We start from the raw sequence: 25,820 nt of genomic DNA, 5'->3' as shown, positions 1-25,820 counted from the left end.
CATCGCGTTCCTCCCGATAATGGTAACTGGGGTAGTGGATAGTGCAGGGATGGCGGCAATCCAAATGATGGTCGATATAGCACACACGAAGGCTTAGTGATCGCCAGGATCAATGGCGTATTCGTATGCAGCTGTTATGCACCACAGCAATACAATCGGATGCTACACGCGCTAAACGACTCGTTGGTCGCAGGTGGTTGTAGAAGGAGATTTTAACGCTTAGAACGTAGCGTGGGTAGCAGGCTGACCAACGCAAGAGGTTACAGCTGTTTGGACGCCCTGGCGAAGCTGGATGTAAGGCTGCATAACAAAGGTTCCACTAGCACATTCCATAAAAGACGTTCGGTAATCCATCATCGACGTGACATTCTGCAGTCCGTCGTTAATGAATAACATAAATTGGCGAGTTAGTGAACAGTACACATATATCGACAGCGGAAGGACTTTCATAAGGACCGTTTTGTTGAAGCACTTCGAGCTAACAGCCTCGGTCTAATTTCGAATGCCGATGAGTAGTCGGAAACATTAGCAAGGGCGTGTGACGTAACAAAGACGAAGGAAATGTAGGCGAGGAACTGCCGACGTCCGGCGTATTGGTGAAACGAACGACTGTATTCCTGTGTTGCTGCCAAAAATTCCAGAAGACGCGTTTGGAGAGCGAGACCTGAGGCAGTTATAGAAGAGTGTGAGGTGACATTCAGGGCGGCTAGGGCCGCTTTAAAACGCGAGATAGTGCTTAGTTAGTCCATCTGCTACATGGAGCTGTGCAGAGAAGTAGATGCTTATCGTGTCGAGACGGCCAAGATCAAGCGTTCAACGACGCCAGCTGAAATGTGCGTTGACAAACCCGTTTTTCCCGAAGCACCCAATGGCATGGCCGCCTATACCGTACATTGATGCAAACGGTGGAAATGACGAGCTCCTTATAGTGGCAAAAGAGCTGAAAGCGAAGAAAGCTCCCGGTCCGAACAATATCCCCAACGTGGTACTGAAGACCGCGAACCGGTCGTTTCTAGAACATCCAGCATCGCATCGGCCAACATGCCTGCTGGATACACTTGGTAAAGTTCTCCTCAACAGGCTGACGAACTACACTGAAAGTGAGAACGAACTACCGTAGAGACAATCCGGAAAGGGATCTCGCCGGTGGACTCCATCCGCACAGTTATTCCGAACGCAGAGGAAGCAAAGAAGCAAAAGAGAAGAGGTAATCGCTACCGCGCCGTAACATCGATCGACGTGAATAATGCGTTCAACAGCGTTCCCAGACTATTTGTGCAAGGGTCTGAAAAGTTACTTTCATAACCAAGTACTGGTCTACGAGACGACAGAGATCGATTAGGGTTACGGCAGGTTCCAACGCTCTGGAATATAACGTACAACGAAGTGTTCACACTGCAACTGCCCAGGGGAGTCGAGATCGTCGGCTTTGCAGATGACCTTGTCCTGACGATAGCCGGCGAGACCCTCGAGGAAGTGGAGATGGTGACGTCATAGACAATAGACATTGTGGAAACCTGGATGTTGATGTCAAATTGCAGCTGGCTCACCACAAGACGGAGGAAGTGCTGCTCAGGTAGGACACACTTCGTTACCCCTTTGCCCGGAGTGTGTGAAGGTTCAAGAGACGCCGGAACACGTGGTTTTCGGATGCTCTAGGTTCGAAGAAGTTCCAAGGGGTTTTCTCAGCGTGATAGTCGACAATATCGTCGAAGAGATCTGGGACGCCCACAGAGTAGTGACGAGTATACTCTCCGAGCTGCAGAGGAAGTGGTGAAAGGACCAACAAAGCAACGCGGCCGACTAGAAACAAGCCGGGAAACAACAAATCTAACTCGAAAAAAAATCCGCCGCCGGGGAACTCTCCGTCAAGAAATCGGACACCAGAATCGCCAGACCGATGCCGATACTCTACCGGGTAGCTCGTGAGCAGGCCAGATCCACCGCCGGGGACTAGATCGAGCAAACCGGGACAAAGCGGGAAGCTAAATGGTTAACGAAAAACCAAGCATCGGAATAATCCACCGCTGAGGAACTTTACAGTAGGGAAGATTCTAATTGGTTGGGAGCTATTGGCTCACGTAACAGACATCGGTACCGAGAGAAATTCCGCCGCCGGGGAACTCTCAGTCGGAGTAGGGTAGTTGCACTGCCGGATAATATCTGAGCAGATCTCGATAAAGCTAGGAGTTAAATTGTTCTAGAAAGCGAGTATCAGTGTCGGTAGAAATTCCTCTTTCGGGAAACTCTCAGTAGGAGTAGGGTTAGTTCACCCCCGGGGAATATCCGAGTAGATCCTGATACGGCCGGGAGCTGAATGACTCACGGAAACAGGAGCTAAATGGTTTATGAAATCAGCAGCTAAGCGACTCATTGAGACGAAAGCTTAATGGCGACATTATTATTTCTTTATATGATGTTACATCAATTAATTTGATATAAACTTATCAACAATTCGTCTCCATAACACTCGGTTCGCGGTTGCCTCTCTCCACCCACGGTTGCGTCCGATACCTTCCAGATCTTGCTGCACCTGATCAGCTCACCTGGTCTGCAGTGCTCCTCGTCGTCTTGTACCTGCCGGATTTGAGCAAAACACAATTTTTTCAGAGTTGTTGTCCGGCATTCTCGCAACGTGCTCTGCCCATCGTACCCTTCCGGCTTTGGCCACCGGCTGGATACTTGGTTTGCCGTAAAGCCTGGCGAGCTCATGGTTCATCCTTCGCCTCCACACACCGTTCTCCTGCACGCCGCCAAAGATAATCCTAAGCACACGGCGCTCGAAGACTCCAAGTGCTTGCAGGTCCTCCTCGCGCATGGTCCAGGTTTCGTGTCCGTAGAGGACCACCGGTCTTATTAGCGTTCTGTACATGATACATTTAGTGAGTGGGTGACTTTTTTGTTTATCGCAATTTCTTTTGGAGCACGAGAGACCATCACCTTGTCTTAGTCCCCGGTAGGATCCGAATGGGCTTGAGAGTTCACCCGATATCTCTACACAGTTTTGCACCCCCTCCATCGTCGATTTGATTAGCCTCCCGGGGAAGTCGTGTTCGTTCTTAATTTTCTATAGCTCTTCAGCTATATCGTAAGCCACCTTGAAATTGACGAACAGGTGGTGCGTTGGGACCTGGTATTCACGACATTTCTGGAGGATTTGCCGCACGCTGAAGATCTGGTCTGTTGTCGAGTGCTCATAATAGATGGAGACGAACAGCAAGAGAAGAGCTAAATGGCTCAAACGTTATCCGAAATAGCTACCGAAACAGTATTGCTGGGATTATGGTTAAATTTGTGGCTTACATCGAATAATTTCTCATCCGAATAGAGAACGACGACGTCAGGATGATTTGCGAACCAACCCTTTAGCATTTTGCATCTTTCCAGTCTCTTTTTTTTCGTTGCCTCAGAAAGAAAAGCTGCTGTTGTCGGAGATTCCATGGACATTAACCAAGATCTTTTTCACTGAAGTTTGGGACCGTCATACGTGACCTATTGTAGTCCTTAGCTATTTGATTCATGGATCTCGACGGACTGTGACGTATTTTGTTGGTCACAGCTTGAAACAATGCCTTCGTCCTTTCAGAACGAGGCCTTTCTGATACTTGCACGTCTAGATAGTCCACTTCCATCTTGCAATCGCTCATTTCATTGCCAGAGAAATTTTCAATTCACACCAAGTAGCTTCGATATGTCTCCAACGAACTTCTGTTTCGTTAATAGTTCCATAACTGCACAGCGACCAGTCCATAGTTCTGAAATTTCTCAATATCATTAAACAATTATTAAATTAATTTAATCATAGATGAATAAATTTGATTTGCTCCCTTCGGTTTGTACTTGAAGTTTGACGGATCAAAACAATACTTCACGCTGACGTCACAAATGAACTGAGTGTTCATTTTTGACAGTTCGCTTGTACTGTTTACATGGACTTAGAAAAATTGTTTACGATTTACTTCGAGCGAATCTAGTCATCCACAAATTTTTCTAAGTCCATGTAAACAGTACAAGCGAACTGTCAAGAAAAGTGAGGTTAACTGTGTCAGTAAAGAACCTAATATATCGTAATTGTAAATTGCTAACGAACCAAGTCAATCTGTGATTGATGAGAAAAATGCAAAATAGAAAGTCCGACTTATTAAAGTTAACGTATTACTTTTCTAAATCTAATTTGCTTTTGTTTGATCCCTGAACCGATAATGTTCAAACAAAGCGAATTTTGCGAGGTTATGTTAGATCAGTGTATACCCATATTACGCAATTTTAGATCTTGTTAGATAATCCGGACCATCTTCCCACTGAAGTCAACCTCATCAGAAAGGTTCAATTAGAACCGCCTAAGATCCGGCCAAACTAAGCCACTTCTAAGTTTTCGTAACCGGTGAACGCAAACGTTTCAGCCAATCAGCACAAAATTGCTCCGCATTAGCTAAGCGTAAGCGGTCATAAATTGAATTGACTTGACCTGGTACGGCCATTCACCTTGCCATTTTGGCAAACTGGGAGGTTCTCGTTCGGAGTCTGTCTTCGAACACGTGTGCTGTTTTACTGTGACAGACCGAACGAGCGATATGAACTTGACCTGTCGCGCGCGCGAAATTGAATTATTAACCCGCACGGCGCGCCGCCCCGGCGAACGTTCTAGAACTTGAGCCAATGTTTTGTTGCGGTTAAATTTAGTTCCCAGCAATCAATTGAGCAGATGTTTCTATACCACATCACATCAGTTTCGGGACCGATCCGCTTGATGGGTTTCTTTTGTTCTATTTTACGGAAAGCAGTGATATCATTGTAAAAACTGCAGTACTTTAATTAATTTTAGTCGTAATATTGAATTAGTAGGTCTAGTTTTTGAAACTAACTCTGCGCTCCTTTCCTTCCGCAATCGCTGTCTAGTGTGTGGTGTAAATAGAGAAATTCTAAATAGCGTCTAAGTCTCTCCCCGCCAGTAAAGCGTAGGATTGGGAATAAATGGTCTTTTATAGTCACCCTTACCTCGTCTCTATCAGTGAATTTTAATTTAATTTTGGAACCATTTAGTTCGAACAGTATCACCGGTTCATTGTGTTATATTCTCAGGAAAGTTCTTTGATAAATAAGTTTTGCTTTAAACGATTTCAGACACCAACAGTTATTATATGAATAGTTTTTTTTTTGTTTGTTTATAGACGGCAATAATTAATTTTCTGTCGCCAGCTCCGAAGCCTGATTCAGCGAACAAATATCTAACCCTCGCTTAGGTGAAACGGTTTGCGCAGAATGATTTTCTAGTTCTGTAAAATAACGCTCAACTATTAATCGCGGAATAAATCAAATCTTTCGTTTAATATTGTCTTTTTAAGCATAAATTAAAACAGTCGCTAAACCTTAATAACTCACACTAAAAAGCTGACTATTTGCTATGTTACTGTAACATCTTCGCGAAAGGTAAGCGGGTAATATTGCAAAAATAAAGCGAAATACTCACACTGGAATTTATTTCTTTCATTCCGGAATGTCGCTAATAAACTTCACATTTTTTAATATAGTTTTGAAAAATTAAAGGCACCAAAACGCAAGACACTCGAAAATCAACCGAAGTACAACCCACTCCTTCCGATTGATGATGAAAATACTTTGTGTGGTCTTTTGAAATTTTCGAAAATTTATCTATTTTCCGATTTGAATCCAACCCTTCCGCGGAAGTCTCATTTAAAACTCTTCACTTGCCTACCTTCTTGAACGGTTTACCCCCATTCCGCTCCCACTCACGGTTGAACTCATGCTCGAGAATCTCAGCACCTCGCTTTCGCGTCAAACCAGTCTCCTCCAGGCTCAGCTCGCACATCTGCATATCGTCAACGCCGGCAACCAGCAAGATGGGTGGCTTGTCGGCGTGCAGCTCCATCTGGCGAGCGACGTACTGGCCGTCAAAGTGCGCATACCACCAGCCCCGTTTGTTGTTGTCCTCCGGGTTAATACTGGGCCGTACGAACGGGATGCGGAAATAGCGGTGCAACGAACCGGTAGTGATTTCCTGCTTCTGCGATAGGCGTGGCGGTGCGCGGGCGGCTGAAATAGGAAAATAAATCTGAACTCATTCTCTGAACCTGTATAGATGACTAAGTTAGTGTCGAGTTTCGATGAGACGAAGTTGAAATGCAGCTTCCATAACTAATTTACTCATTCTGTATGTGCTCTACCTGCTTCCATGACGCTGCGCGGTGCTCGTTCGTTCTCGTCCATCGTGGTACGCTTGCGGTTCTTTGCCTTCCAGGCGTGGTACACCTTGAGGCGACGGTGGAACTCATGGCGGCAGGCCTCCAGCAGTTCGATGTCGCAGCTGGTGTTGATTGCGTCCCGCAGTTCCGAGTACTTCCACTTGGACAGATCGTGCTTCTGCTTCTCGATCAGCTGCTGCTGGGCACGAATTGCTTCAGATCTGCGGAAGGGGGAAGATGGTCGTGGTGGATGGAAAAGTTTTTAGGGTCAAACGGTTCAAGCACTGATCGAGTTCGAACGTGGGGTTTGGTCTACGTAGGTTCTACTCTGGTTCTAATGATAAACACACACACACACACAAACGAACATACAGAACTGTCGTTTTTTATTGACAGATGCCAAAGTGGGAGTTGTCTTTGGTAGAGTACTTTCGAGCAAAAGTGGGAATGAAACTCTGCTCAAAAATGCAACACCAGGACAATCCACAGGTGTTTTCAATGAAAAGCGACATGAGTAATTAGTCTATATTTATGAAAGCTACAAAAATCAGAAAGCATAGGTAGGATGTTTAGCGGAAATCGTTCACACATGCAGATTGATTGTTGTCGGTGCAGTGCAAAAGTTCTATAAAATGCTATTGATTAGAAAATTGCATAAGAAAATTACTGCCCATGATCGCATATTTGTCCCGTTTTCTATGGGATTTCCTATCTTTATGGGACTGATTTGCGATCATGGGCAGATTAGCTCTTCATTATACTTATTAGCGAAATAGGAGGTGTTTGTGGTGCTGATGATACATCTCAGAGTTGCGTGAAGTATGACAGTCGGAGTTCGGGTTAGTTATATGAAGGAAAGGATAATATATGAATAGCGAGCGAAAATTTGCATGGACATCAATAATCTACTAGAGATTCAACGGAACAGTGCGGAGTTTGGAATCGAACCCAGGTAAGCTGCGCACAAGGCAATCGATTTACCAACTACTCTATGCGAACCCTGGTTTTTTGTTTCTTAACAGTTCGAGACAATTCTCGACAATCATGTCATGGTCCTAAGTGCAAATAAGAGCCTCTCTTTGTTTGCTTTCTCTTTCGATTATTACGGCGTCATCATAAAACTTTTCAATATTCTTTCAGGATATATCGAAAAACTCTGATTTCGACTAGCTTATTCTGCTAAGCGTTGAGTAACAAACGTATAAACTGCCGAATTATTAGCGAAAGAGAAAGTAAACAAAAAGAAACTGTCATTTGCACTTAGAACCATTTGACATGTTTGGTTAGAATTGTTATGTAATTCCACATTAATTTTTTTCTCTCGCGACGCGTCTCTTTGACAAAGATAATAGATATTTGGGTTGACCCGGGAAGTAGTGGTTTAAACAATTCTGAACAGGGCGCTGGCATTCAGTCTGATCAAGCCGCAAAGTAACTGTTCGAATGGTTCCTACTTAATCCGGATGAATCTTTACGATGCGAGCCGCCTCCCATGTGGAGCATTTTCATGTTTCTCCTGTACAAATTGATTCTTTCTTCGCGTTTTCTTCAGTGACACACCACTTCGATCTGGGCTGCAAACTACAGTCGGTTTGTAGATATTTGACACACAGCAGGCTCCGGAACAATTTTCCTAGGATGACCGACCGACTCGGGGATTTCAGGTTATCTTTTGTGGCTGCTCATCATTGGTTGAATTCCCTTTTAAGCACTTTTATTTCAACAGATTAGACTAACACAACCCGCTCGACTTCCTAGATCCTTCCTGTTCCCCCTCACCTTCGGGGATCTCAGGTCATCTTTCACTGCGTATAGCCAACATGTTCGTGACCTCCCACGAAGTCGACGTCCTCTTTCTGGCTCCCTGCTATATATTGTTGTTGCAATTCTTTCTTCCGACATTCGTACCACATGACCAGTCCTTTGCTGTTTGCGGTATTTCATCTGTTTAACAATATCCACTGTTTTGTATACTTGGTATAACACACGATTCATGCGTCTACGCCACACTCCATTTTCGCATATCCTGGCGAATATTGTTCGTATTGCTTTACGCTCGAAGACTCCGATTGCTCTCCTATCTCCCTCCCTCAACGTCCACGCTTCGTGACCATAAAGAGCGTCAGGGAGGATCAGTATCTTGTATAAGGCGACGTTTGCAGATTGCGGGACCTAAGCCGGTTACGTAGACCGCCAATGCCCCTGTTGATGACTAAGCCTATCCTTGCTGTCTCCCTCTTAAAAGGCACGAAGGCCTCTTCCACTGTTCTACGATCGATTCCAATTACATCAATATCGTCCGCAAAACCAAGGAGCATATGCGACCTTGTGATGATAATTCCGTTCCTTTGCACGCGAGCTCTCCTATCTCCTTCAAGAGCAATATTGAACAGCAAACTTGAAAGTACATCACCTTGCTTCAGCCCATCTAAGATCACAAATGAGATTGAGATCTCATCTGCAATCCGAATACTTGATTTTGAGCCATCCAACGTCGCACGTGACAGCTCATTTCTTTTCACTGAATCGAACGCCGCCTTAAAATCAATGAACATATGGTGGGTCTGCAAGTTGTACTCCCGGAATTTGTCTAGGATCGGAGGATAGGATACGCGACAGTATTTCGTACGCCGAGTTCAGGAGACATCCCGCTGTAATTAACGCACTCCAGTCTGTGCCGTTTCTTGTAGATAGGGGCAAATGAGTCCATCCAGCCAACTAGCAGGCAATTGTTTGTCCGCCCATATTCTTAGAATAATGCGGTGGAGATTGAGGTAATAATGAAATCCAATATGTCGATTTCCAGCCATATTGGATATCAATATAAATCAGTGGAAACCGTCATCAATATTGATATCATTTGTAAAGGAATCAGTAGATAACGAAAATCGATTGTTGACGCCATTCTAAAATCCAAGATGGCGTGTTCCAGTTGCCATAAAACAGTGAAAACATCATCAATATGGGTGTCATTTGAAAAGTGGTGATCAAAATCATGATTGACGTCATTCTGAAAATAAAGATATCAGTTTTCAGTTGCCACAAATCTCTGAAAAGCACCTAAATTGATGAGTGAAAAGTAACACGGATACGCAAAGGTTAACTGGATAAGGGACCAGGAATCGAACGTCTCCATTAGCTCTGCGACTCACCGGACGATGACGATGGGTAATGAACTAAAATCAAACATCAAACGATAATAAAAACCCCGACCTTGGTATTTAACGGAGAAATTAAAGAGATCAAATGTGTTGAGTGGCAGCGGCGGTTGGGTGTTATCTAGCTCTAGAGGTAGTGGTACGATCACTGTCGCCAATGCGACAATCATAAGTTCTTCCTGGGACGTCATCATAGCCCAGGGATAGCATAAGCGCCTGTGCATTGGGCCGGAGTCCCAAGGGTTGCATGTTCGAATCCTGCCTCTGAGGGGAATTTTTTCATTCGTTTAACTCACCATTTCGCTCTGTTTTCCCCGCTGTACCATAGTAAATGCTCCTGAAAACTAATCGTAGGAGAGTTATTACGTAGAGCTCCAATGTGGGCTTGAATATCCGGGCGTTCGAGAATTTTGGAGCAATCCACGCTGGCAGACAGGAGGTCCGAGACGAATAGGGCTCGAGAGCAGTACCTCGGGATGCTAAAGGCATCGAGGTGTGTTAACGGACAACTGTTCTTGTAGCTCGGCAGTTGAAATCTGTTTCGCCATTGGAGATGTCGAAGGGTAAAACGTATGAACCGGCGCTGGACAGGCTCGATACTGTTAACCACGTTCTGGTAGTACGGATTCCAAACAGTAGAACAATATTCTAGAGTTGAACGGACCAACGCGCAATAAAACGAATTAAAACAATATACGTTCCTAAAGCTTTTTGCTATCCGGAAGATGAGCCCTAGCTGTCATGATACCATATTCACAATGTATGCAGTATGTGGTTTGAATGTTAGTGTCGAATCCAAGATGACTCCGAGATCCGAGTTGACGTGAACGTGTCTGAGAGTACTCGAGTCGAACAAACGGTAGTTGAATTGGATCGGATGGTGTTTCCGCGCAAACGTGATAACGTGGTTTAAAAACATTCTGTTTAGATCACAGCTGTCCAGTTCGCTTTAAGGAAATTCGGCATCGGTAAGGCAGTATCTGTCGAAAAGTGTTCATGTCGTCGACTAAGGAAAGGCGGTGTCGTTGTAGTTTGATATTGATGTCGTTAAAATAGAAGAGAAATTTTACTGGGCCGAGATGGCTTCCTTGCGGGATTCCATTTGTAGCGAGAAATGGTGCAGATAGATAATGCTGATTTGGAGTTGCCTTTCATGTTAGCGGTTTGCAGTCCGTCGGCAATTCCGTTGAATACATACGTTGTGAATGCGAGCAAGTTAGTCGTTGTCGATCATTCAGCCCCAAATTATGTTGATCGTATGCGATGTAGGGTTTGCAGTGAAAGAATATATTGCCTAAAACTCTAAAACAACCCGCTCAAATAGTCTTGATACGGTACTTACGCACAAGATTCCTCGTGTATTATCAATGTTAGATTTGTTTCCTTATTTGGGGACTGGAAACATTTGGGCCGCTTTTCAGCAGGAAAGATCAAATAGCGAGATAGTTTAAAGACTTGTCGAAGTGGATCAAAAAACCCACCGATGCATTTTTTGACTAAAACCGAGGAAACAACATCTGGTCCCGGGGAACTAGATGCCTTTAGCTTGAAGTTTGCTTGTAATAATGGTAGCATTTTCGACGCAAATTCGCTTAATCAATAGTCACAAAGAAGAAGTGAGATTCATTTGACTTGTGGTATAAGGCACTCGTCGAAAAAAAAACGGAGATCAGTTGGCAGAGTTCCTTAGGCGCGGTGCCTAAAACTCCATTCAATGACATAGGAAATGAGATTTCGGATTTTTTCGCTGCTCAATGGCACTACTGCAAATATCTAGTATACAGCTAACGTTGATGTTAGCGCAGATTGTTCGGTATACTGTCGTAAAATCTATTACTTGCCGGACACCGTGTCAAGTCGCCCAGAATAAGATATCATCATTCGGGACGGCAATCGAGATTGCAAAAGAAACGGAGGAAAGATGTACATCGATCAGGCTGGAATCACGATTTCCAATGGGGTGGGAAATACACAACACACAGGAACAGCGATAGAGCGGCCAATTACACTAATAGCCACGCTTGCTTGAAGCTCGCCCGCCCGTTATCGTTGATCGCTTTTATAACAATGCGAACAGCGATAAGCGCACCACCACCTAACGTCTTATGGCTATTGCGTTGGTTGTGGAACCAAACACCTAGCGAGACAGAGTACGATAGTCAAACCAAGTATCGGTCAAGGCGATGATGTCATAAGTCACGAGCTGTCGTTGATGAAAATAGGCCCCCGACGTACTGGTAGTAATTCTCGATGCTGTTGGAGATTTCGACTTGCGTGGCGTCGACTTAAATAACAAAGAGCGTAGCGATGTTGGAAGACTTTGGAGGAAGTTCGATGTACTGATATCAATTCCTTTTTTCACCAGCGGGATAACTTTTGTAGCCTCGTTGAAGTTTAGCGTTTCTTCGGTCATATTTTCTATGACGGTGCCGGCGGTTCAGTGGTAAGCGTGACCGCCACTCATTCCAGTTGGTCTGGGTTCAATCCCAGCAGAGGTCGTTGAGATTTTTCTGTGGTCAAAAAATCTGTGGTTACGTCTTCCTTCGAAAGGGAAGTAAAGCCGTTGGTCCCCGGTCCATGAGTTGATGGATCGATATCTAGTCCAGATAGCGAAGTCACCTATCCGGCGTCAATCATGAAGATGAAGAATCCAACTTCTATACTTACCAACAAATATCCTCCTCCCGCGCTACTTGTGAAGTGCGCAGTAGTATACACGGCCTCTAGCAAAAGCAAGTATCGGACTAACATTCCTTCCCTTTCCTGGTCGGAACCGGTACTGACCAAAAAAGACTTTAGAATTACCAGGAGTTGCACATTGAAAGATGTTTCGCTACTCTCAAGCATAATCATCTACTGATGCCCTGTGCAACTTCAGCTAGTCCAGATCGATAACGGAGTAGCAGCCAGGGCTAATCGCACAAGCTCAAGCTCTTCTATCGTCTTCTTTGCCAACGCTCGGTTGTAGGCAGGAAATACACACCCAAATCAACGTCGTAGAAGGTGGAACCGTAAGAATGTTGCTATTGCTGTCGACCAACAACCAGAATATTGCTCGGAAAAAGACCATCCCCGCGACAACGTTTCTAGGGTGATCGGGAAATACCAGAATTGGGCCGGACTGGAGAAGATACCTTTCCGATTGTTTTTGGATAACTCGGGAACGCCGTGCTGGTCTGAGGGAAGTGTAATAAGAGGTGATCTAAAGGGGGTTTACAAGCAACGGTGGGGGTGATCCGTGAGAGGGTGGTAGGGGTAACCACTCTCCATATCCCCTAACTACGCTCCTGTTTAAACTCTACGTCAGCCGAAAAAAAAATTAGGTTGACGATTTTCAGAGTGATTGCATAATCTTTCTACATATATGAAAAATGGCAAAATGCGTCAAAATCCAAAAAAGTCGTTTCATAAAAAAATTCCTCGATTTTTTAATTTTCCTTTCCTTCCTGTGAACATTATTCAGTTACTGCTTCTATGGACTCAGGAACTGTCGTAGGTGGCCAATGTGGTCAAAGCGACTTTGATTTGTCATTAATGATCTGTACTGGCAAATCCAAGTTATTTTGCAACCATTCAAAAAAGTTTTGCATCATTTTGATATCGTAATGGTACTAGATTATATGAAAAATTGCTGTGAGGCCAAACTCGTAACTCCGGAACCGGAACTCCGATCGACACAAAATTCAATAGCAGCCGATGGGAAGGTTGTACCCATTTGAGACTAAGTTTACCCACTCGGTCCAGCCATCTCAGAGTCATCGTAGAAGCGCTATTTTCACAGCATGAACCCACGACCTGGCCGCCCACGCCGTACGCGAATCGGTATGACTACGAAGAAGAAGCTCGGCTAACCAACGAGGAACTGACAATGGTGACAAAAGGCCTTCAGAACCAAGAATGCCATGGGACCAGACGGTATCCCCAACGTGGTTCTGAAGATAGCAATCCTAAAGAACCCGGATATGCTTAGAACCGCGTTGCAAAAATGTATCGACGATGGTAACTTCCCCGACAACTGGAAGCGACAAGAGCTGGTGTTGTAGCCGAAGCCAGGCTGAAGATCCTTCAGCATACAGACCGATATGCCTGTTGGATACAGTCGGCAAGCTGCTTGAAAGAGTAATCCTTGACAGACTTACAACATACACGGAGAGCGAGAATGACCCATCCAATATGCAATTCGGTTTTCGGAAAGGTAGATCCACTGTGGACTCCATACGAACGACCGTGGAAGCCATGGATGCTGCGCAGAAGCAAAAGAGAAGAGAAAACCGTTACGGCGGAGTGGTTACACTGGTCGTAAAAAAACGCCTTCAACAGCGCTAGTTGGGCTACAATCGCTGATTCGCGGGTCCCCCTCCCCCTTTGTAGGATTCTATAGGAGCTGCTTTCAGAACCGGCAACCGATCAAAAAAATTGACGCCGAAAAAAGAAGTGTAATTATAACAGCGGGCATTTCACAGGGTTCCATACTCAGTCCAATTCTTTGGAAAGCTATGTACGTCGGAGTTCTGAAGTTGAGCCTACCCAGGGACGTAAAGATTGTCGGTTTTGCGGATGGCATGGTGCTTCTAGTGATCGGCGAATCACTAAAGGAAGTAGAAGCACTTGCCACGTAGACGATATATGCTGTAGAAGAACCTGGCGTTAGCTCACCACAAAACCGAGTTGGTTGTGATAAGCAACCGATAGGCAGTACAACAGGCAAGAATTTCGGGCGGAGAGTGTATCATCAACTCAAAGTGGGAAGTTAGACAACTGGGAGTGATGATAGACTATCGCTTAAGCTTTAATAAGCACATCGACTACGTATGCGTGAAGGTTGTAAAAGTTGTCTCGTCACTGTCTCAGATCATGCCCAACAATTCGGCGATCAGCAGCAGTAAAAAGAGACTACTGGCGAGTGTCTCCACATCAGTACTCTGATACGCAGGACCTGCAAGAATGGCGGCACTGCAGACGAAGAGGAACACATCTCGACTGAACAGCATATTCAGGCTGATGGCCGTGCGGGTGTCTAGCGCGTATCGAATTATCTCGTCGGAGGCAGCCTACGAGATAGCTGGGACGATTTCCTTAAACTTTCTACTCGAAGAAGATAGCTAGTGTTATGGGGATCGAGGCACGAGAGGAGTCCGCAAACGAGCCCGAGCTGATACCTTAAGCAAGTGGCAACATCAGTGGGATAACGCTGTAAACGGTAGACAACCTCCATGCCTGTCGGTGTGGGTGAACAGAGTGTAGTTCTTGTTTAGTCATGGCAGTTTCCAGAAATATCTCAAAAGGCTCGGTCACGCGAGATTGTCGTTCTGCATCGCGTGCGGTAATACAGAGGAGATGCCTGAGTACGTGGTCTTCGAATGCCCGCGATTCGAGCACGAGCAAAAAAAATCAGAACCATTGTCGGTGAGGACGTCGACATGAACAAAATTTTCAAAAAAAATGTGTGCGGCGAAGAAAAATGGGACGCTGTGAACAGAACAGTCGTTCAGATCATGTCAGCGGTGCAACGAAGATGGCGAATTGAGCAACGACCAGCAACGTAGCAGTACAGGGCTTTGGGTCGTCGCGGCACCCATGAACCGTAAGTTACACTCCAACCGGAGTCGCCGGATCAACCTTGGTACTCAACAAGTCAGTCTGTTGCAGATAAATAGAGGAGACCAGCGCGCGATCTAACTAGGCTAGATTTGCCGCCAGGGACAAGACTGAACGCACGAAGATGGGTCGTCGGGGCACCTGAGAACCGAAAGTTATCCTCCCCCCGGAATCGCAGGACTGACCTCGACACCTAGTCGACCAGTATCGAGATAACGGTTTCGAGAGAACTTTCGGTGTCGGGATTTTTTTTCCGTTGAAGTAGGTTAGGCCCCGGGGACTAGTTCGAGTAGATCGTGAAATGGCTGCAACGAATGGACATCGGGGCACCTGTGAACTGGAAGTCATTCTGTACCCAGAATCGCAGGACCGACTTCGGCATCTACTCGGGTAGCATCTTTCTCAGAAGAGATTCCACTGACGGGGAACTCTTCGCCGAAGTAGGAAAGATACACCGTCGGGGACTATTCCGAGTAGTTCGTAGCGATTCGTTGGGGCACCAGTGAACTGGACGCAATCCTCCAACCGGAATCGATGGACACACTTCGACACTCTGCCGGACTGCATCGAAGCAGGAATAACGCGTCCGTCAACGATTTCGGGAGACATTCTTTCATTGGTGAACTCTCCGCCGAGGTAAGCTAGCTCCACCGTCGGGGACTAACGCCGAGTAGCACCGAACGCGACAAATCACCAGCATAGGATCGTCGGTGCACCAGTAAACCGGAAGCCACCGTCCAACCGGAATCGACCACGGCATCCAACTGATCAATGCAGAGAGGAGCGCATGTAAAATATCATGGCGTGCAGGACTTATACGGGGGTATGAGACCAGCGAACTGGCACGGCCAGCAAGACCTGGAATCAAGTAAAATGCATGAGCACATGAAATGGAAAGGAAAAAAATGGATGTTCCGATTTGTGCGTAAGTGCACAATACCTAAATAAGATAAGTTGGATTCGAATGTTTCGTGTTCCACTCATCAACACCAAATCGTCTAACTGGCAGCAAGTTGATGCCGGATACTGACGATTGGAACACGAAACAATTAAAATCATGGCGGCCTACCAGAAGCATGGAATCCGTAATCTTTCTGCAACAATTTGAATTTGAAACGATTTGGCTGCCAGTTGTTTCGAAAATACACGTGTTTCAGTGGCGAAAAGGAAATTGCTCCTGCTCGCGATCAACGTGGGAAACTAAATGGCTCGAAGAGCCCAAGTGAAGATGCCGGCCTGAAATAATGAAGTGCATTCTGATGCTTTACAAGAGGAAAGCCGATAGCTAAATGGCTCAAAAGACGAAGACGAAGGCTTCGAGATACTAACAGCAAATTCGAGTGCGAAAAGTTGGGCGCGATTCGCACAATCAACTTACTTACGAAGTAGTTTCAGTTCCACGAGGGGAGCAGACAGTGTTACAAGATTGAAGGGGTTTGAGAAAGCATGGTCTGGTCAACTATACACTCAAATCACTATCCCTGTGAAAATTTCTTCTCTTTCGGGACGTTACATAGTTGTTGATTCAAATCGCCTAATATTATGCAATTAACAAACACAATTGATATTAGCAGGGTTTGCAAATTTACAGCTCTGCATACGGTCATTTAATTCATATCATATGTAGGATTCCGATGACTTATTCTTTTGTACCAACCGATTTAATGGAAATTTACAAATTTCTTGGAACTGTGTATACAACAAAAAAACTACAAAGCAGAGCCCGCACTGAATTGTGTGATGCAAGTAACAAAAAGACGCTACAATGTGTGTTAAATACAAGATACCGAACATATAAAATGGAATGATAGAATAGCTAACTACGACAGTTAAGTGTTTGAATATGCACGATCATAGGTTGTAACGTACTTATCAACGGAATAACAGAATTACAGATAGGTACAAACAAAATGATTAAAATAGAGGAAAGAGCTAGCTAGGATGCGGTATTTTCTTCTACGTTTTTAAACTATGTTTCAAAAAACAACAAATACCTGATCAATCGATTCGGATTACCCAAAGGCGTAACTTCTGGCGTACCGCTGTGGAATGATCGAATGTGGATGATATAAAATTTGTAGTCCGTTGTTGTTGTATTGTAGCTAACTTGATTGCTATTGTACTTTTCTTATTATAGGAAACCGATGAAGTACGAAACAGAGAGTATGGAAATTTACAGGTCGTGTGAGAAGAGGATTAATAAATTTACAGGGTTCGTGTAATTTTCTATTGATTGTGTTCGGATGCCTCGAATTGTGTGATGTAAGAGAATAAGGAGGGTTTGATCATAGACCCAGCACTGTTCTCACTCCAGAAAATTTACTATTTACAGCCGAAAGAAGGACAAAACCAGAGAGGATTAATTTTGTTCTGTGAAAGCAGCACACGGAATAAAAAAAAACGAAATTTGCCTTTTGTACAAATGAAAGCTTAAAATTACTGCTACCCTGTAGATTTGGAAATCGGCGGAAGAGTTTGTAAAATTCAAGAACGATAGAATTTTCTGAGAAAAAGTGTAAAAAAGGAGGAGGAATTTCTGTGCATACTTCCTTAGTAACGGTGGACTGTCCTCCACCTGACCGTTGGATTCCTGTGCTAGTCGCAGGGCAAGTTCATGATCGCGTCTCTCTTGCTCCAACTGTTGCCTGTATTTGGTGTCCTCCTGAGCTTCCTTCTCAAGTTGGGCCTGATCGGGAAAAGGATACGAATATAATAAATTAAATTATAAATATTTCGATAGGATACCTGTAACGCAACGGCGGCTTTCCGATCTTCTTCCTCCTGCTTCAAACGCCGTAATTCCTCCTCTTTACGTCTAGCTTCCATTTCGGCTTTCCTGTTGATACGAAAAAAATTGTTGCCAAAAACCACCGATACACGATTACAAAAACCACTTACTTCCTTCGGGTATCCTCCTCTTCCCGCAACCGTCGCTCTTCCTCCTCTTTGGCTTTCCGTTCCGCCTCGAAGGCAGCTTGAATTTTCCGCAACCGTTCCTGTTCCTCGGCGTTTCGCTGCTCCTGCAGCTTAATGTGTATCATCTTCATCTGGGTGTCAATCTTGGCCATCACCCCGCTATGCAGGCTATCGATTTCGGCGGCGCTGATTTTGGGATTTGCCTTAATCTTCCGTACCGCCTCGTCGATTGCTCGTGTCACATCGGCCACCTGGCGAAGCATGCTGTCACGTTCGGCCTTCAGCTGGTTGGCGATTTCCTGCATCTTGCCCAGGCTCGTTTTGATGGCTTTGATCTTGATGATGCCCTTGTAGCGGGGTTGGTGCTGCTTCCGCGCCTGATAACCGCGAACCGTTTTCTGCATCATCAGTACGCACTTGTTGCGGTAGATGATGCGGTTCTTTACTATGGATTGGAGGATGTTTTCAATTGTAGAACATTATAGAAGAATACATTTCAAGAAATCAGTCTTCACAAATGAACATCGTACACAATGTTCGCTTTGGTTCTGTGCTCATATTAAACCCACACTTCGTATACAAACGCAAACACGATATTTCGTACCAAAACACGTGCACATGTTCGCCTGCACAACCGAACCCCACGTACGTACATGGTGTGCGTACATATAAGTTCGTAGCACTAGTTTTCTGTTTATCACACTTATCATCACTAGCGTTGACTCTTTTTGCTTTGTGCGAAGTGTGCTCGTGTGCGCACCCGGTGTACGTACACGGATGTTTGAACTAGCGTTTGTACATCGCTTGCTTGGGTTCGATGTTCAAGGCGAACCTGTACATCGAGATGAAGCGTGTTTGGGTTGAACGCGTGCACGAAATTTTGTACACAGGTACAAACTTGTCGATGTTCATGGGAAGTCTGTTTGAAATACTCACATTTGATCACACAAATAGCACAGAACACGGACTTGATCCAGCGGGATCGAACCAGCCACTTCTTCACGTTAGCCACAATCGCCCGCAGATTCTCCGGATCTGACTTCATAATCCGATCGAACTCCACGAACTTGCCGGGTCGGAAGAACACTTTCGTGATGCCGAACTTGAAATCTTTGTTGTTGAGCTTAAGCGAGTGTAGCATCGCCTCGCAGAAGGTACGTGGGTTGAGCCGGGCCAGTTCCGGTGGAAGAAACGATATGTACATGTTGTACAGCTCGTTGAAGGGTACCCGCGAAGGGTAGCCGTACTCCATCAGCTCCAGCACCGAGGTTGTTCCGGAGCATTTGAGCTGTGCTAGTGCAAGGCTTCCCTCAAACTCGTGATCAATCATGCGACTGTTGGGTTTAATGCACCGGATGAAATTTGTGCCCTGAAAAAGACACCAAGATTTTGAACCTTCAACAGGTAGAAAACCTAAGGATAACTTACATTTTTCTCAAGTTTATCCATCAGTTCACCCAGCTGGGTTTTGAATTTGGAACCAACGGAGATAAAGGCAAGCTTGCCTTTGGTGGCGGTTACTTTTCCGCTGACAAAGAGCCGCTTCAGAAGAGGGTTTTCCGACTCCTGGACCAGTCCCTCGAGGGAAGCATGAAGTGCATCGTTGTTCTTCTCGATGAATTGATTCTATAGCCAACAAGAAGACAGATTTGAATGGATTAGCTCGATAATACCGGAGTTAGGGACATTTGACATAATGACCACTTGGCATAATGGTAATTTGGCATAATTTTGGGAACTGATCACACTGTAGGTCATTTGACATAACGGACATTTAGCATAATTTATTTTATCTCTAGGATAACAGTGACATTCGTTGAGATCAAGTAGCCAAATGTCCGTTATACCAAATGACCGTTACACTAGACGTCCATTATGCCAAATGACCTTACGCCAAATGGCCCGCTCCCATGCTACCGAGTTGAGCCGTACGTACCGTATTGTAGCAAACAGCACCGGCGAAGTGACGCACCAGAAAGCCTTCATCGTCTCGGATGACACGATGAGCCTTCAACCTGGAAGCACGCGGCAACGATAGCCGGAAATGTCCCTGCCATGCGCTGTGCACTTCGGCAGTGAAATGAGCATACGACGGCTTTGGAAGTTTCGATTCTTCGTCTAGCAGATTGAAAATACCGCTCGATTTTGACTCGATCAGTTCTAAGATGGAAAGTTTCATGTTAATATAGAGTACAAAATCTGGCCAATAAATTGATAAGAGCCTACCAATGATATCCTGATTGTCGGTGAATTTGATCTCCGGTACGTTAAGACCTTCCCGTTTGTAGAGATCCTGCTCGGCCGCCAGAATGTTGTCATTGAAAAACTTCTGAAGTTTCTCGTTGCAATAGTTGATGCAAAACTGTTCAAACGAGTTCACCGTGAAGTACTCTGGAAAGACAAAACTCATAAGTATCTCTCTGTAACATTTCAACCGAGTTAACCCTACCAAACCCAGCGATATCAAGCACCCCGATGTAGTAACTCGAAGCCTGGAACGGAATGTTCTGATTGATCAGCGTAACGATGTGATCAAACAATCTCGAGTACAAAGCTTTCGCCAGCGCATCCCGTGCGTTGTTCGCTTCGTACACCTTCAGCGGAACCATGATAACAGTTCCCTTGATACCACCGCCCTTACTCTGCATCACTCTGGAAACCAGCGCTTGTCTCAGCTCCGAAGGATCCAGTCCAATCAAGCTTGCCGTAATTATCAAAGCCTTCTCGGAACCATGAGTCACCCGGCAACCTCCCTTGGCATCTTCTGGATTTTCCTCGAAACAGATATTTCCCAAGTGCAGTACCGCCGCCACCAATCCATAGATCTGAAACTTTTGCGCATCGGAAAGACCCAACCGCGCCAAAGCCTGATCCAAATCCTGAAAATCAGTGTAATCGTCCAATATTGGATCTTTCAGAGACCCCCTGCTCAAATGATCCTTCGATTTCTGCGAGTTAGGAATCTTCCGGTCCGTTTGCGCCGTCGAAAAATACTGAGTACACCCGGTCAAATACCGGTAGTCGTCCGGTTTCCCAATCAACAGCTTATCCCGCAGCTGCTGCGGTGCTCCCGCACACAACAGATAAAACACGTGATAGTTCCTCTCCTCCGCACTCTGCGTACAGATCCTGCTCTTCTCCAGCAGATAGTGAGAAATGTGTCCCCCTACCACCTGACACTTGCTGTCGTAATGCACCTCGATGAACTTGCCGAATCGTGAACTGTTGTTGTTTCGTGTCGTCTTGGCATTACCGAACGCTTCCAGAATTGGATTTGCATCGAGAATTTTCTGCTCGATCGGTCCGGCCGTCGCTGCCGCATCGCACAGGTATCTTAGCAGATACTTAGTACTCTCGGTCTTACCGGCACCGGATTCACCGGACACGATGATCGACTGGGACACCTTGAGGACGCGCATATCTCGGATCGCTTTGTCGGCGATGGCGTACACGTGCGGTGGAAGCTCGCCGAGTGATTTGCCATTGTACCGCTTGATGGTTGCCTTCGAGTACAGGTCCCGGATTTCTTTGTACGGATTGACCGCTATTAGGATATTTGCTACGTATGTCTGGTTGTAGGTGGATGGACGGAAGAAAGGAGAGCATGTTAGACCAGAAGACCTTGGAAGCCTTGCGGATAATACTTACGTAAATTTTGTCTTTATAGTATCGGTTCTTGATATTGTCTAGCAGAGTAGCCTCATTTAGGAACATTAATTCACCTGAAAGTTGGAAAGAGGATAATAAAGTAAAACATTAGTTTAAAGCAGTTCAGTGGGAATTATCTGGTTTCAAAAATAGTCTATATGTTACAATATATTTTCGAGTTATTTTAAGGGGCTTTATTAAAAACAGTTTACGACGATTAGAAACATTTTTGTGGAATACAAAATAGCTGGTTTAAATTTTATTATAGTTATATTGCAGCTCTTCATAACATTGGTTGAGTGCCAATTTGCTATTCTCCTTGAAAAATTCTGAGTGCATTATCTCACCAAAGATAAAAACATCTGCCATCTTACATCTTTAGATACCTTGCCAAATCACGAAAACTGCGGAACACAACATCAAGTTGCCAATTTAACCCGCTGACAATATTTTTCGACAAACGCTCTGTAGGGCATTTCGTGATATTTTTAATTAAAGTTTCGAATACACCAGCATCTCTCTGTGAACGAGTGCGGGTCTGCCCAAAAAATCGACCTCTTCCAGTTTCTCTGCTGAGCATAACTCTTGTACGGCATTCGCGCTACATGTTCAGCTCACTGTAGTCAACCGTGGTACAGCACATGGTACTAGAGTCTGCGTCATTTTTCATTGTGCCGCAGTCTGTCTCCTTCGGCCACAAGGAGTATCAGCGATTTGTATAGAGCAAGTTTCGAGGGAGTAGGGACTTTAGCTGACTCCGAAAACTGTAAAAAGTTCACCTCGCAGCTACAGCACACCTTTTTAGCTCGCGGCTAACGTCACAAGTATATACCAACATATATGTACTTGATGACAACCCGTCCAACTCAGAATTTACACCGTTCTGATTGCCTCATTCTCTACCAGCTACCATGTACATTGTCTTGTTTAACAAAACAATGGTACAAACGCCATTGAACTATGAGCAGCTCCAATGCTGTCAATGTCTTCCGCGAACCCAAGAAGCACGTGAGATCTCGTGATGATAGTGCCGTTTCTATGCACACGAGATCTTCGTTTCACACTTTCGAGTTTTAGATTGAACAAGTTACAACACCTTGCTTCAATCCATCCAAAGTCACAAACGAGTCAAGTTACCCTATTATCTGACACAGGCCATTTCGTTTGACGGAATCGTACGCGGCCTTCAAATCTACAAACATGATTTGTTTACAAATTATATTCTCGAAATGTAGTCAGTATTTGTAGCAATATAAATATTTGGTTCGTTGTTCATCGTCCTTTTTGTATACAGCTTTGGTATTCGTCTACAAAAGTTTCATCCAACGGATCCAATCTTCTAAACAAACTCTCGAATAGCTTTTCGCACTTTGTCTAGCGTGGGTGGTGCCACAGCTTGTCAAATTATCCTCGATCCTTGTTCCATTTGCGCTTTCTCTTCTACTTACCTGGCAGCCATCTGTGTACGAACTGTTAACAGATTCCCGTCTTGGTCGTTGATCATGACCGATGTCATTGATCATTTATTAAATTTTTGGTGGTCTAACCTGAAGAACACTTCCCTCTGCTTCCGCGAGTACATTTTTTTTTTCGTAACCACGTTTTTCACGGCTATGAAGACTGCCCTCAGCTCACCATATCGCTTCTTGCTCCGACGAGTAGCCGCTGCAAGCATTCGGTTTCCAGCCAATTTAGTTTTTTTCTGTCTGTTGCTCTTTAACACTCACCGTTGAGCCACTCATTTCACTGATTTCTACTTGTGATACCCAACACCTCTGTGATTGTTGTACTCCCGGGTCTTGGACCTGCTGCCATGCTACGTTCAGGTTATCTTTAACTGGCCGTTTAACAATTCATTCCCCGAGCTTCTGGGCTGTCCAGTCGCATGGTCCTCTCACGCCTGGAACCGATTATGCTGGACAGACTTGCGCGAATCATGCACTTCTCCAAGTAATGGTCAGAGGTGACGTTCGGTTCTCTAAAGATCCTGGCATCAAATGTCGATCGTCCATCAAAACATGGTTTGGAGATCAGTAAACCTTGCCAAGTTCAGACGTACAAATAGTTCCATCTCAAATTTTCAAAAGCATCTTATAACTAGTTTCGTAGCTCTCTTATTATCCTATTTTTTCGCTTTTTGCGATTATCTGTCTCGGTCTCGCTTTGTGCTGTTTCAGTTTTATACAATACTCGGTTGAACTTAATCGGTGCGTCAATAGCAAAATACTGTTCGTTCATTCTATCATCCCTACACACTGTAAATGGAGTTATTGCATTCATTCCGGTTCCCGATAACGGATTCCCCTGCGGATGACAAAGTAAAGGTCGAATCAGCGCTCCGACCACTGACTCAAAAGATACCCATAACTTTCGAACGGTCAATGTGTGATATTTTTCTGATCCAAAGAAAATACTAAATCTTTAAACTTATTACGGATTTTCAAATACCTCAAGAAACGCTTCTCGGTTAAACGTAGAGTCGTAATGGTGAGTTGAATTCAGACAAAGGATGTTACTTGCTGCGTTACTTGCTACACGAAGGACGATCGTGTCGAGATCGATGGTGCACAGTGGCACGATTTAGAAGAAAAGGTGGACTAAAGTCAAAACTTTGCCGTTTCGGTTCAAATAGGACGGTTTTATGTAATGTTGGTACGCTGAATTCGTTTTTGACATTAAAACCTATTGAAAATAAACATTAGAGTGTCTCAAAAATATCTATTTTATCGAAAAAGTTCATTAAATTTTTGTATATTAATTTTCGTTCGCTAAATTGTTTTAGATTTAACACTTGTTAAAAAAAAACCTTCATTATATATTAGGCTGCCTCAAAAATAATTATTTTGTGGTGAAGATTGATAATTTGCGCTGAATTCCTTTTTTGGTTATTAACTATATAAGCAATATACTTTACTACTTATTAGGGTGACCTAAAAGTGAGGTTTTTGTTTTCACGAGTACAATGATTTCTTCAATAGTAATTATGGTAAACTGAATTTATTTTCAATGATCGCCAGTTTTCGCAGAACCAGCACAGATTCATTTTCAATAGAAAATAAACACATTCGTATAGTGTAATCGCGGCCATTCACGGACATTATTGTTATCGCAAAAGCTGTCAAAAATTCCGAAATCACCTAAAATCTCGCAAAAATGTCGCTGATACCTCAGCGGATACAAGAAAAATACTAGCGAGAATATCACGTAACCTTCATACATGAAGTTATATCTGGGCTCGCCCCACTGTGCGATGAAGTCATCGATGAGGACGTGCGAGATTCTGCTGAAGTACGTAGACGGTCTATCAAATCATGGTCGTTTTGTGAGCACGTTTTGTCATTCGGGTGCCTCTGCTTTTGCTTCCGAATATACTACAGACAATAGGCCTTGTCCAGTATAGATGCGAAAATTGTTCCATCTTAAATTTTCACACGCATTGTTCTAGTTCGTTTTGTAACTTTCCTATTATTCTGTTTTTCCGCTTTTTTCAGATTATCTGTCTCTGTCTCATTTTGTCCTGTTTATGTTTCAAATAATAGCCGGTTATACTGAATCGGTGCGTCGTCCGGACTGGCATTCACTGGCTAGGTTTTGTTTGTTCATTCTCTCTTCTCTTCCGATGGCTAAATGGAGGTTCAATCAGAATCGATTTCCGAATACTACACTGAAACTGCGTTGAATAGACTCGTGACCCTCGACTCAAACGAAACCGAGAACATTCGAACGGTTAGCGTGTAGTTCTCAAGACTGGACGGAACGCTTCTCAACTGTCACAAAAATTTACAAAGATTCACTCTGACAAACTCAGGGCGGCGCGATTTTACATGCTTTGAACTCTCCACGGTGGTCTATCGTATCTATATCCCGGCTCGTAAAGTCGAGATCGACAGTGTGCTCATTAGATTAGCAACAATTTTGACTTTTTTCGACATCATCAATTTAAATTATAATTGGTTTCATAGACCATATGCCAACCGATAGCTTTTACCGATGGCTCTAACTCAGAAGTGTTTTAGAGTTTCTATATTAATGTATGTGGAAAATCGATAATGGAAACTCAATATTCAATAAAAAAAATCCCACAGTAACTCTGCATACCTGCATGCATCCTGGGATCCCGGGAACACTCCAGAATATAAAAATGTACCGTTTTATTTCAAACAAAAAAAAATGCGTGTAACCAATTGATTTTATGTATTTTTTTTTGCTTAAAAGATGTCGGTTTTTTCAGATTTTTCAATCAATCCTGCGTATTGATAATTTGCCACTCATTTCACACAAATTCTTCTTTTGGATA

At 44.3% G+C, this 25,820-nt stretch overlaps 1 protein-coding gene across 5 annotated transcripts in view; it reads right to left on the bottom strand.

Annotated features, from left to right (window-relative positions):
- Positions 1-4,789: 4,789 nt before the first annotated feature.
- Positions 4,790-25,820, bottom strand: part of LOC131682507 (myosin heavy chain 95F) — a 117,899-nt gene continuing 96,868 nt past the window's right edge. For 4 of the 5 annotated variants that reach the window (XM_058964038.1, XM_058964055.1, XM_058964030.1 and 1 more), the window contains 12 exons: positions 21,524-21,597; positions 20,325-21,444; positions 20,102-20,266; positions 19,812-20,035; positions 19,304-19,501; positions 18,812-19,244; positions 17,858-18,320; positions 17,705-17,795; positions 17,506-17,645; positions 16,954-17,001; positions 6,186-6,424; positions 4,790-6,054 (listed from right to left, as the gene is read on the bottom strand). In XM_058964038.1, the coding sequence (XP_058820021.1) occupies positions 5,705-6,054; positions 6,186-6,424; positions 16,954-17,001; positions 17,506-17,645; positions 17,705-17,795; positions 17,858-18,320; positions 18,812-19,244; positions 19,304-19,501; positions 19,812-20,035; positions 20,102-20,266; positions 20,325-21,444; positions 21,524-21,597 (3,545 nt within the window). In that variant the 3' untranslated portion in view covers positions 4,790-5,704. The remainder of the gene's footprint in view (positions 6,055-6,185; positions 6,425-16,953; positions 17,002-17,505; positions 17,646-17,704; positions 17,796-17,857; positions 18,321-18,811; positions 19,245-19,303; positions 19,502-19,811; positions 20,036-20,101; positions 20,267-20,324; positions 21,445-21,523; positions 21,598-25,820) is intronic. The other variant, XM_058964063.1, reaches the window with a different exon arrangement.

The sequence above is a fragment of the Topomyia yanbarensis genome, chromosome 1 (genome assembly GCF_030247195.1).
Source record: "Topomyia yanbarensis strain Yona2022 chromosome 1, ASM3024719v1, whole genome shotgun sequence".
Classification (NCBI taxonomy): domain Eukaryota; kingdom Metazoa; phylum Arthropoda; class Insecta; order Diptera; family Culicidae; genus Topomyia; species Topomyia yanbarensis.
Note: the sequence above shows the minus strand (reverse complement) of the source record. Positions and strands in the feature narration are given on the sequence as shown.